The following is an 18731-nucleotide window of genomic DNA, read 5'->3' as shown; positions in this document are numbered from 1 at the left end:
TGAGGTTTTCCTTCTCATCATTTTGCTCAGTGCAGAGTGGCCAAAAACAAGTTGTATTGGGAAAAGGAGAAAAAGAGAGAGAAAGAAGTGAAGAAAAGAGAAAAAGAAAAAAGAAAAAAGGAAGAAAAAAAGAAAAAAAGAGAAGAAAAAGAGAAAGAAAAAGAAAGAAAGGGAAAAAAGGGTGGGGAGGCAAACAGAAATCAAAAAGCAAAAAAAAAAAAAAAAAAAAACAACAACAAACAACAACAACAACAACAACAACAAAAACACGGGGGAGTATCTTCTGATTCTGTATACTGTAATTCCCTTGAGTTCCCCTGGAACTGGTCCGTCTAGCTGGTCTTCTGGGGGAGGGGGCTGTTGTGCTGATTTTCAGGTGTTAGCACTTGGGGGAGCTGCTCTGCCCCTGCCTGCTGCAGGGCTCAGCGGGGGTTGTTTACCCCGTGAGGCCCCAGGAGGAACAGCCCAGTTGGCTAGGGCAGCTCTGGAAGCCTGGATTCAGCCTCCGCAGAACTCGGGGCTCTCCGTCTGCAGGGCCTGGAGGCTCCGGGGCGGGGCCGCTGATGTGCTCAGCTCGGGGCAGGAGCGTCCTCGCTGTCCTGGGCCCTCCCGGCCTCTGCCTGTCCCGGGGAGGCCGGATCCTGGGCTGTGTCCCGGCGCCCTGTGCTCCGGGGCCTGCGCTGTGGGATTCGCGCTCCCGCCCCGCAGCCCCCTTGGCGGAGCCGCCGCCCGAGCCCCTCCGAGCTGCTCTGGTCCCGCTGTGCGCGCTGCAGCCCTTAGGGAGCTCGGCGCACTCTCCCGGGGCGCAGGTGTCTGTTAGTGTCCCCGGGAGCCCGAGGGCATCCCCGCCCTCCTGGGTCCTGCTCCAACTCCCTGCGAGCCCCTTTCCGCCCGGGAAGGTTGGTGCAGCTCCTGCTCCTCCGGGACGGGGCTCTCCTGTCCTGGGGACACTCGCCCCGGCCCTAGCCCGGCTCCTCGCGGGGCCCCTCCCCCTCGGAGGCCTTTTGTTTCTTTATTTCTTTTTCCCCGTCTTCCTACCTTGATAGAAGCGCGAACTCTTCTCACTGTAGCGTTCCAGCTGGTCTCTCTTTAAATCTCAGGCCGAATTCGTAGATTTTCAGGATGATTTGAAGGTTATCTAGGTAATTTGGTGGGGACAGGTGACTTGGGGACCCTCCTCTTCCGCCATCTTGCCCCTCCTCCCAAGTTTGATATTTTAAACACACTGCTCCATCTACAAGGTGGTCATTCACAGGAAATTCTGGTAAAACATCTATGTTTTGGAATTTATTATTGAAGAGTAATTGACATACAATGTTAGGAAGTTTCAGGTGTAAAACATAGTGATCTGACAGATCTGTACATTATTCAGTGCTCACCAAGATAAGTGTAGTCACCCATCTGTCACCATACAACAATATTACAATATCATTGATTATATTCCTTATGCTGTGCTTTTCATCCCCTTGATTGATTTATTTATAACAAAGCTTGCACTTTTTAATCTCCTTTACCTATTTCACTCTTCCCCCCACAACCACCTCTGTCAACTACCACTGACAACCACCACTTTGCTCTCTTAACTATCTGTTTGTTTATTATGGCAAAACATTTATTTTTAAAAGGCCTTCATATGGAATGAGATTTAACCTGATATGAAGTCCTGAGAACATGAGAAATGTTAGCATCATATGATATTCAAATCCCTGGTTGTGAAATCACCTTCTGAAGACAAGCTTCTGAGCTCTTCCTCAGGAATCACAAGCTCTGTACAGAGATGTGTCTGTTGGTCACTGGCATTGGGTTCTCCCTTCTCCTTCCAGAGCACCACAGTGGGATCCATCATTAGTGAGAGCTTTTGAAATAAGTTTTGCTCAAACATCTCACACTTGCTCTATCCAGCTTCCCCATTTGTTGCTGTAGAGGTGTTAAGGGCATTTTATCCCATAATAGGGAGCTGTTGGTAGGCTAGCTTTAGTGTCCAGAGATCTGCTCCCAGGTTCCATTAGCTTCCTTGCTGAGATAACTCTCCTCTATATTGTCCTTACTCATAAGCATGTGACTTATTTTGAAGTGAAGTGGGGCTAGCACAGATGTTTGGTCCTCCTGTTATCATGGTTTCCATCATGAATGACAGTAGCAATGTTCTTGGCCTCCTCTTGTCAACAACTATAGTTCCTGGCATACGTTCTGTCCTGGTGACATATGTAGGCTGTAACCATGTCTAAGCAATTTCACTAATTTTTAGCTGATTAGTTTTTTCAATCTAAGTCATTTTATTCTTACAATTTAAGAGAGTGGGTAATGCTATTTTAATTTTATAGATTAAAAAAATCCATAGAGAGATGAAACAATTTGCTTCCATTCACAAAGCTAATTAATGTGGTAGACAAGATGAGAAATGAAGCCTATTTGATCCCAAGCTCTTAATCTCTGACTTCAAAGCATCTATTTCTGAATCTTTCCTAGAATTTCATTATGTTAATGTTATGAACTCTTTTCTGTAATCCAGATCTGTGGTCCTTTTTCAGTTTTGTGACACTACTGGTAATTTCCTGCCCCAGCTGTTCAGAGTCTTCCTTTGTCCACGTCTAAAACATGACTTTAACATACAGATATTTTCTGCCTTAACTCTGCAGACTTGATTAATTGTATTTCTTTTGCATCAGCCAATTCTGCCTCTAATTCTTTCTGTAGACAATTGTATACTACAGGGAATGGTGGTGATGTAATTTTTAAAAGAACACAGCAAGTGTTCTCATGACTGTGACAAGTGATAAGTTTTTTTTTTATTGTTGCTGTGCAGGAACATCTATAACATCTATCCTTTCAAATTTAGGAATTTAAGAAAAAAACATTTTGGATCAAAGTACTTCTTGAAGACTCCCTGGTGTTCTATATTTTTTGCATATATAGTTGCTTTTCCTCTTTTAAAATAACATTTAATTCTAGCTGTAGTGCTGGATATAAAGTGTGTTCAATAATATTGCTGCTGATCTGTTTCATACCCACAATCGGGACAGCATTATGACTTTCGTGGCCCTTTGCTCCTTTCATCCTTATGAATCCTTTTCCTCCATAAAAATATCAAAAATTATATTTTATGACTGTGTTAGCATAAAGATGACTATACTCCAAGTTGTGTTTAGCTTATATTTATTTTTTCTTCATATTTTAAAAGAAATTAAACCGTTCCAAGACCTCCTAAAATTATTGCAGGCTCTAGGCACTGTGTCTACTGTGCTTTTTATTGGGTATATTGACCCTGCCCATAATATAAGTATTCCTGAAGAATACTGACCCAGATAGTATAATTGATTGTCCCAAGTGTAATCAACTAATAAAGGGAATATATCTCTATAAATTATTACTAGATATTTTTGTGTAAATAATCATAAGATTCATTTGTCACCAGTTTTCATTATTTGTCCCCAGAGTTTCTTCATGACATTTTTTACTTCTGAATTTCTGAGGGTATAGATTAAAGGATTCAACATAGGAGTTACTAGGGTACAAAACACAGTCACAGCTTTGTCAGCAGGGAAGGAGGTCATGGGTCTCAGGTACAGAAATGAACAAGGTACAAAGAATAAGATGACAACAGTGACATGAGAAGCACAGGTAGACAGGGCTTTGCGACGCCCTTCAGAGCTATGAGTCCTCAGGGAGCACAGAATGACAATGTAAGAAGCAACCAGCATAGAAAAAGTGAGCAAACATAGTGATCCACTGTTGGCAGAAATCAGGGGCCCCAAAGTGTGAGTGTCTGCACATGCTAGCTCCAGGAGAGGTATTAAATCACACAAAAAATGGTCGATGACATTGGGGCCACAGAATGGTAACTGGATCATGAACAAAACCTGGATCCCTCCATGAACAAAGCCTAAAATTCCAGCCGTTCCTACCAAGAAACCACAGACAGGTCGGCTCATAATGGTCATGTAATGCAATGGCTTACAGATGGCTACATAGCGGTCATAAGCCATGGCAATTAATAAGATGATCTCAGCTCCAGCAAAGAAATGTTCAGCAAAGAGTTGAGTCATGCAGCCATTGAAGGATATGGTGTTCCTCTCAGAGATTAAGTCAAAGATCATTTTGGGTGCTATGGAAGAGGAGTATAAACCATCTATAATGGACAAGTAGGACAGAAAAAAGTACATGGGAGAACCCAGAGCTGGGCTGATGAAGATGGTGACTGAGATGAGTAGGTTACCTGCCAGTGTGATCAAGTAGGTGATTAGAAATACAGCAAATAAGAATTTCTGCAGTTCTGGATTCTGGGTCAGGCCTAGCAGAACAAATTCTGTTACATTGTTCATCCTTTCCATGGAGTCAGCTTGGGTTATGAGCACATGGTCCATCTGGAAAGATCATAGAATTTCTTTTAAAAAAAAGTTTCTTTCTTTCTTTCTTTGTTTCTTTCTTTCTTTCTTTCTTTCTTTCTTTCTTCTTTCTTTCTTTCTTTCTTTCTTTCTTTCTTTCTTTCTTTCTTTTCTTCTCCTTCCTTCCTTCCTTCCTTCCTTCCTTCCTTCCTTCCTTCCTTCCTTCTTTCTTTCTTCTTCTTTTTCTTTCTTTCTTTCTTTCTTTCTTTCTTTCTTTCTTTCTTTCTTTTTCTTTCTTTTTTCTTTCTTTTCTTTCTTTCTTTCTTTCTTTCTTTCTTTCTTTCTTTCTTTCTTTCTTTCTTTCTTTCTTTCTTTCTTTCTTTTTAAAATTGAAGTTTGATTTGCCAACATAAAGCATAACACCCAGTGCTCATCCCGTCAAGTGCCCTCCTCAATGCCCATCACCTGGTCACCCCACCCCCTGCCCGCCTCCCTTTCCACTTCCCCTTGTTCGTTTCCCAGAGTTAGGAGTCTCTCATGTTTTGTCACCATGTCTAGTTTTTTCCCACTCACTTTCCCTCCTTTCCCCTATAATCCATTCACTATTTCTTATATTCCCTGTATGAGTGAAACCATATAATGATTTCTGACTAGTATTTTTAACTCAACATGAAAATCTTCCATCACTTCTTGGTCCTCATCTCTGGGATTGATGGAATCACACCTTCCATTCACCTCTACTGCTTTGGAGATAGTTGTCAAAAGAGTCAAAAGGTTAAATTTCTCTTATTCATATACATTGAATAGTGACCATATGTCATAAACACTAGAATAAAAGCAACGTGTTATTATGAATGTTGACTTACGATTGACTTCCAGACTCTGGCTCTGAAACATTACAGATGGCTTCTCTCATTGGTTTTGGGACGGATTTCATCAATGACAATTATTTTGAAATTATATTTGCTCATTGGCATGAATATAGGTATATGAACACAACATTCTTTAAAAAGTCAACTGTAGGGATCCCTGGGTGGCGCAGCGGTTTGGCGCCTGCCTTTGGCCCAGGGCGCGATCCTGGAGACCCAGGATCGAGTCCCACGTCGGGCTCCCGGTGCATGGAGACTGCTTCTCCCTCTGCCTGTGTCTCTGCCTCTCTCTCTCTCTCTCTGTGTGTGTCTGTGACTATCATAAATAAATAATAATAATAAAACTTTAAAAAAAGTCAACTGTATATCAGATAGGAAAGTGCCATCCTTACTATGTCTATACAAGCATTGTTCTTTGAGCTGTCATTCCTTTCTGTCAAACGAATGCACATACACACAGAGACAGAGCTGCCCATGGAGTGTTTCCCCTTCAGAATGCCAAGGAACTATATAACAGCTCTCTGAGCTGCATTCACTTGGCAGCCCTGGATGTTGTGTCTGGCTCAACATGGCTATTACATACTCACTCTTCCCACATCTTTAGATGCAGACATGTAAGCGATACAACGATCCCTGGAAGTCCTCAATATTTCTTAAGTGAATTTTCTGTGCAATTGTTCTTTCATCACATATAGAATAGTGCTCTGGAATAGATAAATAATCGTAGTCACATTTTACAAATGGAATTAAATGAGTCATGAGGTTTCCCTGATTTTCCTACTGTTGAGACAGAAATACTATCTAAGATAAATACATTTTTTTCTTTTTGACATAAGTTTAATCAGTTAAGATGAACTTGAAGTTTTCATCGCCAATTGGTGGAAAAATTGAATATATACAAGAATATATTCTTTTTTTGAATGATCTGTGCTTGGATTTTAAATAGTGGGTACATGTTACAAATGATCATGGGATATTTTATTCCTTCTCCCCCTTTATTTCTTCTTTCCCCAATCCCTGCCAAAAAACATAACCACATATTTTTTCCTCAAAACTTCCAGGACACAGAAGTCAGCATCATGATCTTTCAGCTTCAATAAAGATAAGGAAAGATATCTTTTGTTTTCCAGAAATCTCAGTCTCTTTAGTTGTTTCTTCTCTTCTCATGGCTCCTATAGGTGGCAAGTATGTGCTTGATTAGTATTAATAGATTTAATTCATGAATTCTAACTTCACTGTGGCAACATGGAGGTCATGAAAAGGGGAAACAATTTCAAATTATCACATATAGAAGCCTAACCAAGCAATCCACTTCTACATACATGTAAACCATAATGTTAAAAAAGTGACCTTAGTGGTTTTCAACAGCATCTTGCGTAGCAGCATTATAGATTACATATTCTACTTGTATTTTCATGTCATTATGTTCAAATTCATTTTTAGGGAAAAACACTACATGCAATTCACAGAATCTAGCTATAAAAACTATATGGTGAAAATACATGGCTAAATTAAATTAATCTGCTTATAGTTTGGGGAAAAAGATTTAGTTATTACCAACCTGGATCTAGTTGATTGTGGATTCCACTATTTTTAGACCACACCCAGTTATTTTCTTCTCCTGAGGGCATAACTCCACAGCTGAAAATACACTCTGTGAACTAACAGGTGGGACACTGGAATCCTCTCTTGGACAACTCTTCCAGTCTTGGTCATTTTAGTTTATTTTGGTTCCCATTATCAGTCTGAACTTACCCAGAAAAATGAACTTTTTATGTTAGGAAACTTCAATAGCTCTAGGATTTAATTTCTACTCACTTTCTTGGCCTTCTACGAAAGTATAAGCACATCTTCAAAATACACATATTTTTCAGATCTCAGAACTATATTTAATCTAAAGTAAAAATAATGGGAACAAAGCAAAATCTTCAAGTCAGAGAAAGCTAGTACATGGAACTATAAAATGTATAAGTGCATTGGATCCACTTGATTGGATATATTTTTTTTTCAAATCCTGCCAAATTTATGTTACCCAACAAGTTCATGAGCAGTATGGAGAAAATTCTTTTTATTCCTGCTTTTAAACCACTAATCTTGGGAGCAGTGTCTCCCATATAAATTTTAAGCTGGTTGGTATATATATATATATATATATATATATATATATATATATATGCTCTTCTGTCATTTACTTAAATATCCTATAATTCTGTTTCATTGACTTTAGAAAAGTATTTAAATAGACTTTCACAAAGTGTGGGATTTGGTAATGCTTTGATTTCTCACGTCCTCAGAGAATTAGTAATTGGTCCTTTTGGAATCTTTGCTGGAAGCATCATCTATAGTTCTTCATTTTCTCCTACTTGGCACCCAGCAACATCATTAGGAGGCCAGTTTTAGAAATGCAGTTGTGCCTTGGATAAACAGGTATCTCTGGGTGTAGTTTAGGGTGAGATTTTGGTCAGATAACTTGGAAAGCTTCATGATAGGGCTTTGTTGATCATTTTGACATTGGTGAGCCTGGTACAGGATAGGGGGTAGTTTTAGGTATAGGTCAGAGTTCAGAGAATGGATTTCTCTCTGAAAACATGATTGTTCTAACTCATATAGTCATCCTGAGGATAGAAATGCCACTTTTAAAGGTTTTGTGCCATGTTACCCTGGGAAACTGTGACTTTTAGTGGCTGACAAAGGAGACTCAGATGGCAAAATTCTCGGCTACTAAAGATTGGTAATTTATGAATCATAAATCTATCAACTTCCTTTTGGGTGGCGTGTGTCTAGATGGAAGGGTCTCATGATGTGTTCAGGGGAATATACCTTTTCTCTTTATCCCACACAAAAGGAATTATGGAGATCTACAGTAAAGAGTGATGCTTCTACATGGTAGCCATTGAGAAAAATCACATCACAGCTAAACATTATATGTGGACATTCAGAGGTAGAGGATGGAAACACTATAGAAAGGAGCCTCCACTACAATGTTTTCTCCCTCCATTTGTGAGGGATTGAAGAGCTGGCTGAAATCCTGCACAGACTCATCTTTAAAAAAATCGACCTTTACCTTTAATGAAACTGATACACTCCTGAATTCCAGAATCAGAATGAGAAACAGTGCCTTCAGCTCTGTCCTCAACAATTAACAATTTTGCCTCTCTTATGGTTGTCCCTCCCCGCTCTTTTTAAAATTGTGATAAAATACTCAAATAAAAAATTTCCATTTTAACTATTTTCAAATGTACAGTTAAGTGGCATTAAGTACGTTCACATTGTTGTGCAACATCTTCAACAACCATCTCTAGAACTTTTTCATTTTTCCACACTAAAAATCCATATCCTTTAAACAATCACTGCTCATTTCTCCCTTCCCCTAGATTCTGGAAAACATTTATTTCTGCTTCTAAGAGTGGGACTATTTTAGATATTTCATATTAGTGGAATTATGCACTGTTCTATCATGGGCTTATTTTACTTAGAATAATGCCCACAAGTTTCATCCATATTGTCACAAATGAGAGTTTCCTTTCTTTTAACGATGAAGAGTATTCCGTATATCTATATCTATATCTATATCATCTATATCTATATACTATGTTTCTTTTTTTTAAGTCATGCATCTGTTGTTGGACATTTAGGTTGTTTCCACAGCTTAGCTATTGTGAATAATGCTGAAATGAACATAGGAGTGCAAAGAATTCTTTGAGATCCTGATTTCAGTATTTTTGGATTATACCCAGAAGTGGGATTGTTGGATCATATGGTATTTTTAATTTTTTTGAGGTACTTCCATACTGTTTTCATAGTGACTGTATGAATTTACATTCATACCATCGGTGAACAAGTGTTCCCTTTCCCTACATTCTTACTAATACTCTCTCTTGTCTTATCGATAATGGCCATTTTAACAGATGTGAAATGACATATCATTGTGGTTTCAATTTGTATTTCCCTGATAATTAGTAATGTTAAGCACATTTTCATTTACTTGTTGGCCATTTGCATATTTTCTTTGTGCTAATGCCTATTCGAATCTTTTGCCTATTTTTTTTAAAGATTTTATTTTTGTTTATTCATGAGAGACATGCAGAGACATAGGCAGAGGAAGAAGCAGACTCCCTGTGGCGAGCCTGATGTGGGACTCTATCCCAGGACCCTGGGATCATGACCTGAATCAAAGGCAGACACTCAACCACTGAGCCACCCAGGTGTCCCTCTTTTGCTTATTTTAAAATTGAACTATTTTTGCTATTGAGTTGTATGAGTTCTTTGTACATTTTGGATGCTAATCCCATATTAAATATATGTTTGCAAATATTTTTTCCATTTTATAGGTTGTCTTTTCACTCTGTTAATTATTCCTTTGTTGTATGGAAGAATTTTAGTATGATGTAGTCCTGTTTGTCTACTTTTGCTTCTGTTGTCTGTTCTTTTGTTGTCATATCCATGAAATTGTAGTCCATTCCCATGTGATGACGATTTTCTGTTATGTTTTCTTCTAAGAATTTTATAGTTTCAGGCCTTACATTTTAAGTCCATTTTGAGTTGATTTTTTGTGAAGTTATAAGATAAGGGTTCAATTTCGTTCTTTTGCATGTGTATATCCAGTTTTCCCCAGCACCATTTCTTGAAAAAATTATTCTTTTCCCATTGTGTATTCTTGCCACTCTTGTCACACATAGATGACCATATGTATATGCATGGTTTTATTTGTGGGATCTCTATTCTGTTGCATTGGTCTATATGGTCTATCTTTATGCCGGTACCATACTGTTTTAATTACTATAGCTTTGTAATATAGTTTGAAATCAGGAAGTGTGATGCTTCTAACTTTCTTTCTTCTTTCTTTCTTTCTTTCTTCTTTCTCTTTCTTCTCTTTCCTTTTTTTAGTGTTGTTTTTAAGATTGCTTTGGCTATTTGGGGTAATTTGTAGTTCCATATGAATTTAAGGTTGTTTTTTTTCTTTTTTTAAGATTCATTTATTTTATTTTATTTTATCATTTTTTAAATTTATTTTTTATTGATGCTCAATTTGCCAACATATGGAATAACACACAGTGCTCATCCCATCAATGGCCCACATCAGTGCCTGTCACCAGGTCACACCCACCCCCGACCCACTTCCCCTTCCACCACCCCTAGTTCGTTTCCCAGAGTTAGGAGTTTCTCATGTTCTGTCTCCCTTTCTGATATTTCCCACTGATTTTTTTTTCTCCTTTCCTCTATCATCCTTTTCACTATTTTTTATATTCCCCAAATGAATGAGACCATATAATGTTTGTCCTTCTCCGATTGACTTCTTTCGCTCAGCTCCAGTTCCAACCACGTCGAAGCAAATGGTGGGTATTTGTCATTTCTGATGGCTGAATAATATTCCATTGTACACATAGGCCACATCTTCTTTAACCATTCATCTTTTGATGGACACCGAGGCTCCTTCCACAGTTTGGCTATTGTGGACATTGCTGCTATAAACATCGGGGTGCAGGTGTCCCAGCGTTTCATTGCATCTGCATCTTTGGGGTAAATCCCCAACAGTGCAATTGCTGGGTCGTAGGGCAGATCTATTTTTAACTCTTTGAGGAACCTCCACACAGTTTTCCAGAGTGGCTGCACCAGTTTACATTCCCAGCGACACTGCAAGAGGGTTCCCCTTTCTCCGCATCCTCTCCAACATTTGTGGTTTCCTGCCTTGTTAATTTTCCCCATACTCACTGGTGTGAGGTGGTATCTCATTGTGGTTTTGATTTGTATTTCCTTGATGGCCAGTGATGCAGAGCATTTTCTCATGGACTCGTTGCCATGTCTATGTCTTCTTTGGTGAAGTTTCTCTTCAAGTCTTTTGCCCATTTCATGATTGGATTGTTTGTTTCTTTGTTGTTGAGTTTAATGAGTTCTTTATAGATCTTGGATACTAGCCTTTTATCTGATAGGTCCTTTGCAAATATCATCTCCCGTTCTGTAGGTTGTCTTTTAGTTTTGTTGACTGTTTCTTTTGCTGTGCAAAAGCTTCTTATCTTGATGAAGTCCCAAAAGTTCATTTTTGCTTTTGTTTCCCTTGCCTTTATAGATGTATCCTGCAAGAAGTTGCTGTGGCCAAGTTCAAAAAGGGTGTTGCCTGTGTTCTCCTCTAGGATTTTGATGGATTCTTATCTCACATTTAGATCTTTCATCCATTTTGAGTTTATCTTTGTATATGGTGTAAGAGGATGGTCTAGTTTCATTCTGCACATGGCTGTCCAATTTTCCAAGCACCATTTATTGAAGAGACTGTCCTTTTTCCAGTGGATAGTCTATCCTGCTCTGTCGAATAATAGTTGACCATGAAGTTGAGGGTCCACTTCTGGATTCTATATTCTGTTTCATTGATCTCTGTGTCTGTTTTTGTGCCAGTACCATACTGCCTTGATGATCACAGCTTTGTAGTACAACCTGAAATCTGGCATTGTGATGCCTCCAGAATCTGTTTTTCTTTTTTAATATTCCCCTGGTTATTTAGGGTCTTTTCTGATTTCACACAAATCTTTTATTATTTATTTTGATTCCACACAAATCTTAAGATTATTTGTTCCAACACTCTGAAGAAAGTCCATGGTATTTTGATAGGGATTGCATTAAATGTGTAAATTGTCCTGGGTAACATTGACATTTTCACAATATTAATTCTTCCAATCCATGAGCATGGAATATTTTTCCATCTCTTTGTGTCTTCCTCAATTTCTTTCAGAAGTGTCCTGTAGTTTTTAGGATATAGACCCTTTACCTCTTTGGTTAGGTTTATTCCAAGGCATCTTATGCTTTTGGGTGCAATTGTAAATGGGATTGACTCCTTAACTTCTCTTTCTTCAGTCTCATTGTTAATGTATATAACTGCCATTGATTTCTGGGCATTGATTTTGTATCCTGCCACACTGCCTAATTGCTGTATGAGTTCTAGCAATCTTGGGGTAGAGTCTTTTGGGTTTTCTATGTACAATATCAAGTCATCTGCAAAGAGGGAGAGTTTGACTTCTTCTCTGCCAATTTGAATGCCTTTTATTTCTTTTTGTTGCCTGGTTGCTGAGGCTAGGACTTCTAGTACTATGTTGAATACTAGTGGTGAGAGTGGACATCCCTGTCATGTTCCTGATCTTAGGGAAAAGGCTCCCAGTGTTTCCCCATAGAGAATGATATTTGCTGTGGGCTTTTCATAGATTGCTCTTAAGATGCTGAGGAATGTTCCCTCTATCCCTACATTCTGAAGAGTTTTGATCAGGAATGGATGTTGTATTTTGTCAAACGCTTTCTCTGCATCTATTGAGAGGATCATATGGTTCTTGTTTTTTTCTTGTTGATATGATCAATCACATTGATTGCTTTACGAATGTTGAACCAGCCTTGCATCCCAGGGATTAATCCCACTTGGTCATGATGAATAATCTTCTTAATGTACTGTAGGATCCTATTGGCTAGTATATTGTTGAGAATTTTTGCATCCATGTTCATCAGGGATATTGGTCTATAATTTTTCTTTTTGGTGGGGTCTTTGTCTGGCTTTGGAATTAAGGTGATGCTGGCCTCATAGATCAAGTTAGGAAGTATTCTATCTCTTTCTATCTTTTCCAACAGCTTTAGTAGAATAGGTATGGTTTCTTCTATAAACGTTTGATAAAATTCCCCTGGGAAGCCATCTGGCCCTGGACTTTTGTGTCTTGGGGTTTTTGATGACTGCTTCAATTTCCTCCCTGGTTATCGGCCTGTTCAGGTTTTCTATTTCTTCTTGTTCCAGTTTTGGTAGTTTGTGGTTTTCCAGAAATATGTCCATTTCTTCTAGATTGCGCAATTTATTGGAGTATAGATGCTCGTAATATGTTTTTAAAATCATTTGTAAAAATAAATAAAATCATTTGTATTTCCTTGGTATTGGTGGTGATCTCTCCTTTTCATTCGTGATTTTATTACTTTGAGCCTTTTCTCTTTTGTTTTTAATAAGGCTGGCTAATGGTTTATCTATCTTATTAATTCTTTCAAAGAAGCAACTCCGGTTTTGTTGATCTGTTCTACAATTCTTCTGGTCTCTATTTCATTGAGTTCTGCTCCAATCTTTATTAACTCTCTCCTGCTGGGTGTAGGTTTTATTTGCTGTTCTTTCTCCAGTTCCTTTAGGTGCAAGGTTAGCTTGTGTATTGGAGTTCTTTCCAGTTTTTTGAGGGATGGTTGTATTGCGATATATTTCCCTCTCAGGACTGCTTTTGCTGTATCCCAAAGATTTTGAATGGTTGTATCTTCATTCTCATTAGTTTCCATGAATCTTTTATATTCTTCCCTAATTTCCTGGTTGACCCTTTCATCTTTTAGCAGGATGGTCTTTAACCTCCGTGTGTTTGAATTTCTTCCAAATTTCTTGTGATTGAGTTCTAGTTTTAAAGCATTATGGTCTGAAAATATGCAGGGGACAATCCCAATCTTTTGGTATCGGTTAAGAACTGATTTCTGACCCAGTATGTGGTCTATTCTGGAGAACATTCCATGTGCACTTGAGAAGTATGTGTATTCAGTTGCTTTTGGATGTAAAGTTCTGTAAATATCTGTGATATCCATCTGGTCCAGTGTATCATTTAAAGCTCTCGTTTTTTTGGAGATGTTGTGCTTAGATCTGTCATTTGTAGAAAGATACAGCTGCAGTGAAATGCTGGACACCTGCACCCCAATGTTTATAGCAGCATGTCCACAATAGCCAAACTGTGGAAGAAGCCACGGTGTCCATCAAAAGATAAATGGATAAAGAAGATGTGGTCTATGTATACAATGGAATATTACTTAGCCATTAGAAATGACAAATACCCACCATTTGCTTCAATGTGGATGGAACTGTAGGGTATTATGCTGAGTGAAGTAAGTCAATTGGAGAAGGACAAACATTTTATGGTCTTATTCATTTGGGGAATATAAAAAATAGTGAAAGGGAATAAAGGGGAAAGGAAAGAAAATGAGTGGGAAATATCAGAGAGGGTGATTGAACATGACAGACTCCTAACTCTGGGAGGCAAACAATGGGTGGTGGAAAGGGAGGTGGGTGGGGGGTTTTCAACATCATTTGTATTTCCTTGGTATTTGTGGTGATCTGGGTGACGGGCACTGAGGGGGGTACTTGATGGGATGAGCACTGGTGTTATGCTATATGTTGGCAATTGAACTACAATAAAATATATATATATATGATAAAAATAAAAAGAAATAGAAGTCTTCAAATAGTTTAACATTCCCCCTTAAGACACTTGAAAAAGAAGAGCAAACTAAAACCAAAACAAACAAAAAGAAATAAATAAATGTTAGAACAGGAAAAAAATGAAGTAAAGAATAAACAACAGAAAAACAATCAAACCAAAAGTGGGTTCTTTGACAAGGTCACCAAAATGACAAACCTTTAGCTAGACTGACTTAAAAAAAAAAGGGAGTTCAGACTCAAATAACTAAAGTCAGAAATAAAAGCTAGGACATTATTATCAGCTTTACAAAAATAAAAAACATATAAGGAGATCCTATGAACAATTCTATACCAAGAACTTATATAGATTAGATGAAATGAGCAAATTCTAAAACTGAAAATACTTATAAGAAATAGATTGGATTAGTAGTAAGCCTTGCCACAAAGAAAAACTCACTCCAAGATGGCTTCACCTTGAAGTGAATTTTATCATTTAGGGAAGAATTAACACCAGTCCTTCACAAACTCTTCTAAAATATAGGAGAGGAGGGAACATATTCAATAAGATCAGTATTGCCCTAATATCAAAACTGGACAATGCTATCACTAGAAAACTATAACCAAGATCTCTTATGTAAGCACACAAAAATCCTCAACAAAATACTACTAAATTGAATCCAGTAGTCTATAAGAAGGGTTATATACCAAGGGCAAGTGGGATTGATCCACGAATGCAAAGTTGGTTCAAGATAGGAAAATCAATCAATGTACTACACCAAATTAAGGGAAGAAGGACATAATTCTCAGTAAGGATAGCTATTACATTTTCCCAGTCTGCTATCAACTGCCTAGCCATACATTTAAATATAGCAGCTGCTTCAATTCTCACAATAAGTGATTTTAACATTATCCTTTCTTTCAGGCTGTAGAGTATTTGCTTCAGTATGCATTTGCAAGATTGCAGAACATATTTGGCTGTTCTCATCTCCACTGTCCTGAGAATACTATGTGTGAAGAAATTTGAAGAAATCTGCCTAGGTAAGGTTTCTATTTTCAGGTGGCCAGTGGAACTCCTACACTTCTAAAAAAATAATTGAAAAGGTATACAAATCTTTTTTTTTTTAGATTTTTACATCAGACAAGTTGGAAAAGGATTTTTACCTTAATTTGGTCTCCAACTCTAGATCTCACTCTGCCTGAAAATATATTAAGTCCCAAGTTTCTTACGTGTTTGTTTATAGTACAGTCAATAGATTGGATTAGTATCTCAACCTCCTCTAGTGACCTCAGCCAGGAAGGATATTTCCTCAGGGATATGTGATCTGAATGAAACCCCATGTTATTTTTACAGCTTTTAGCATCCTTCATGCTCCATTTCGTAATACTCAGGGGCTTGGAGGAGGAGTGCTTTACAACACAATTTATAGACCAGGAATGTAGGCTGTTAATACATTAACTTAAAGTTCAGGGAAAAGAGCCATTCAGGTGAAGATGTGTTGTTCATAGACAGATTCTCCCAAATATCTATTTCTAAAGCAAAATCTTAAAAGAAAAAACACCTATAATTAATTCCTGAGAGAGCAAAGCCTTAGATAGAAAGCCTTGATGTTCTCAGTATCATCTCTAAACATGGTGGTTCAAGAAGAAACTGTTTTCTTATTTTAAGGGTAGAATAAGAGGGGGGTATTAAGTGATAGAAATATTTGTGTCTTTTTTTCCTATAGCCATGGAACTAGGTGTTGAAGATCAGAAGATTCTCCTTAGTACCTAAGGACTTTGGATTCCAAATTCAAATTCAATATTTTCTTTTTCTTTGACTTGAATTTCCAAGGCATTGGAGCTTTGAAAATGCCATTGTCTAGCCAGTGGGGATTTGAGAAATATACATGCACATACCGTGAAATTTGTACAACGGTATATAATGGTAATTTCTTTTTCTTAAATACATTGAGCATTCTCCCTAACAACAGAGGCAACCATGGTAAGTTAACTAGAATTGCTGATTTTTAATCCAGTTTCTTATATTTCCATTTTCCCTCAAAGGGTTTATAATGAAAATCATTAAAATATTATTTTTGATATTTTATGGGGAACCAATTTGGGATGATATAGGATGTTTTGCAGAAATATTTGTTCTCCTCACTGTATGTAGATATATCTATAATGTATCAGGAATAATTTCACATTTTATGGATTCTTGAATCAATTGCTAGGCTTTTGAACCTGGAGACAGTGCAGCAAGGCAGCAGATTGAAGCTAGATGGTCCCTGAAGGATTTCTGTCAGTGATAGGGCATATGATATGGTGGTTTGGAGAGATGGAGATTGGCTTTTGTATGGTCACTCATATTCTTGAAGCAGTGCTCTGATTTTCATAATTTCTAGTGAAAGAGGTGGTGGTGGGGGGAATCTGTTCTAGTGATAGAAGGAGAGATGAGAGGCAACTGAAAAGACAGAAAGGGAAATTTGAGATGAAGCCAATATAGGGTGTATGACTTTCACTGTGGTCAAGATAGGTCAGCATGAGAGAGAAGAGAAGGACAACATTTGGATTCTATTTCTTAAGGGAAATCTTAAGCCCTAAAACAGAACCATAAGGAGAATGGGTTAATATATAAAATCTACATCAAAGAATGTACCTCCTGTTGAGATTGGGAATTAAACTAAACTCCAGGCTCAGGGCACTTGTTATTCTGACTGTTAAACTTTCTTGGATTTTGTTCTAACTTAGGTAAGACCTTATTTCTGATATAGTGGATGTGGTCTCAACAATATGATGGAATTTTTGCATTCTTAACTCGGACTTAGCCCTTTTTCTTATGGATTCAACATAGGTATTACTAAAGATAAGAGATGAAGGTTAATTCTCTTTGTCACCTTACAGTGGTTTTTCTTTGGAAACATTCATCTTAAGGGAGGCAAGATGGAGAAAAAAAAATCATTGTATTGAGCATTAGAAGACTTTTTCTTGTGGTCTGATACTAATCAATTAGCTGTGTTTTCTTGGACTTTGTCTCTCTGGACCTCAGCATCCTCATCTTTTAGAGCATGTATGTTGATAAAATGCAAAGTACTGGTGCATTTTTAACGTATAGTATAGCAATTTTAGTGTTCTATGCCTCCTTGAACTCATTAACATCTGACTCTACATTTAATAGCTTAGCAAAAGAACTTTCATGGATTTTATATGGTCACAGGAGGTGGCTTTCAGTACCAACCCACTTGTCCAAACTCTGACTTTGGCTGATTCTCAGAAGTAAACTGTATCTGTACTGGAGAGGCACTTAGTGCTGAAGAGCTAGAGACAGGCATCCGGGGTTTAAAAACAGTTGCTTCTTTTTAAAAAATCCTTATCACTTTCAATAAGTCATTTATCTCCACTTAACTAGAGGTCCATTTTACTTAAAATATAGATAACAGTGTACTATGTCATAGCACTGTTTGAAGATTAAGTGAAGTAATGCATGTGAAGTACTTAGTATAATGCCGAGCACAGGATCAACTCTCAAAAAATGAACTATTATTGTAGGAACTATATAGTATAAAAACAAATCTCTGCCTGCTATTAAGAATGGGGTAAAACAGAGATATAACAAAAGTTTCCGTTTTGGAATATTTGAGTATATGGAATTTAAACAACAAAGATTTCTGTGCTTGGAAGAAGTTTGTCTGCTTCGGTCCTTACTTTCAATTACAGTCTGAGGGTTCTTTTATGGAAGATCAGGGTCATCCTGCTAGATCAACACCTTTCTGTGGTTCTCATTTATCCAAAAAAGTGGGAATTAGAGGGTTTGAGTGGTAATAGTTACACTACTGGTCTTTGGACTATGACAAGAAAAGAAACTGATCCTGTGCTTGAGTCTGTCAATTAATAGTGGATATTAAACACATCAATTTTGACATAAGACCAAGTTGTTCTGTTTGTATGTTTGTTTCTATATGGTATGGGACAGATGAAAATTGTAATAGACAATCATTTAAAAATATACTCAATTTACTTCAAGATTGGTAAGAAAGAAATAATAAATGAAATAATGATAATGAATGAGTCAGATTTGGGGTTTTCTGTCTGATTTTGACCATGAAACTCCATTTTTAGCCCGGACCTTCAAGAAGCTATAAAAAAACATTAGTCGAATTTTGGTTCTCCCAAAGGCCATCTCCTCTAGAGAAGAGTTGGCAATTAGAAGTGTGCTCAATTTTCCTCTTAAGGGTTCTTGTCCCTGGAAGGATTCTCTGATGCATTGGGCTTCCAGAATGGAGACCACTATCTTGGGCATTGGAACTCTAAGGTGAGCTTCTCAGTGAAGAATTTGTGGGATCATCTGGAAGAGGTGTTCTTTCCATATTCCTC

At 37.7% G+C, this 18731-nt stretch overlaps 1 protein-coding gene across 1 annotated transcript; it reads right to left on the bottom strand.

Annotated features, from left to right (window-relative positions):
• Positions 1 to 3401: 3401 nt before the first annotated feature.
• On the bottom strand, positions 3402 to 7308 carry LOC129503050 (olfactory receptor 4C45-like). Its single transcript, XM_055314937.1, has 2 exons — positions 7281 to 7308; positions 3402 to 4339 (listed from the first exon to the last, which is right to left on the bottom strand). Exons 1-2 carry the CDS (start codon positions 7306 to 7308, stop codon positions 3402 to 3404), a joined length of 966 nt encoding a protein of 321 aa, XP_055170912.1.
• Between the last annotated feature and the right edge of the window lie 11423 nt (positions 7309 to 18731).

This window comes from Nyctereutes procyonoides, unplaced genomic scaffold, assembly GCF_905146905.1.
Source record: "Nyctereutes procyonoides isolate TBG_1078 unplaced genomic scaffold, NYPRO_anot_genome, whole genome shotgun sequence".
Taxonomy (NCBI): Eukaryota; Metazoa; Chordata; class Mammalia; order Carnivora; family Canidae; genus Nyctereutes; species Nyctereutes procyonoides.
Note: the sequence above shows the minus strand (reverse complement) of the source record. Positions and strands in the feature narration are given on the sequence as shown.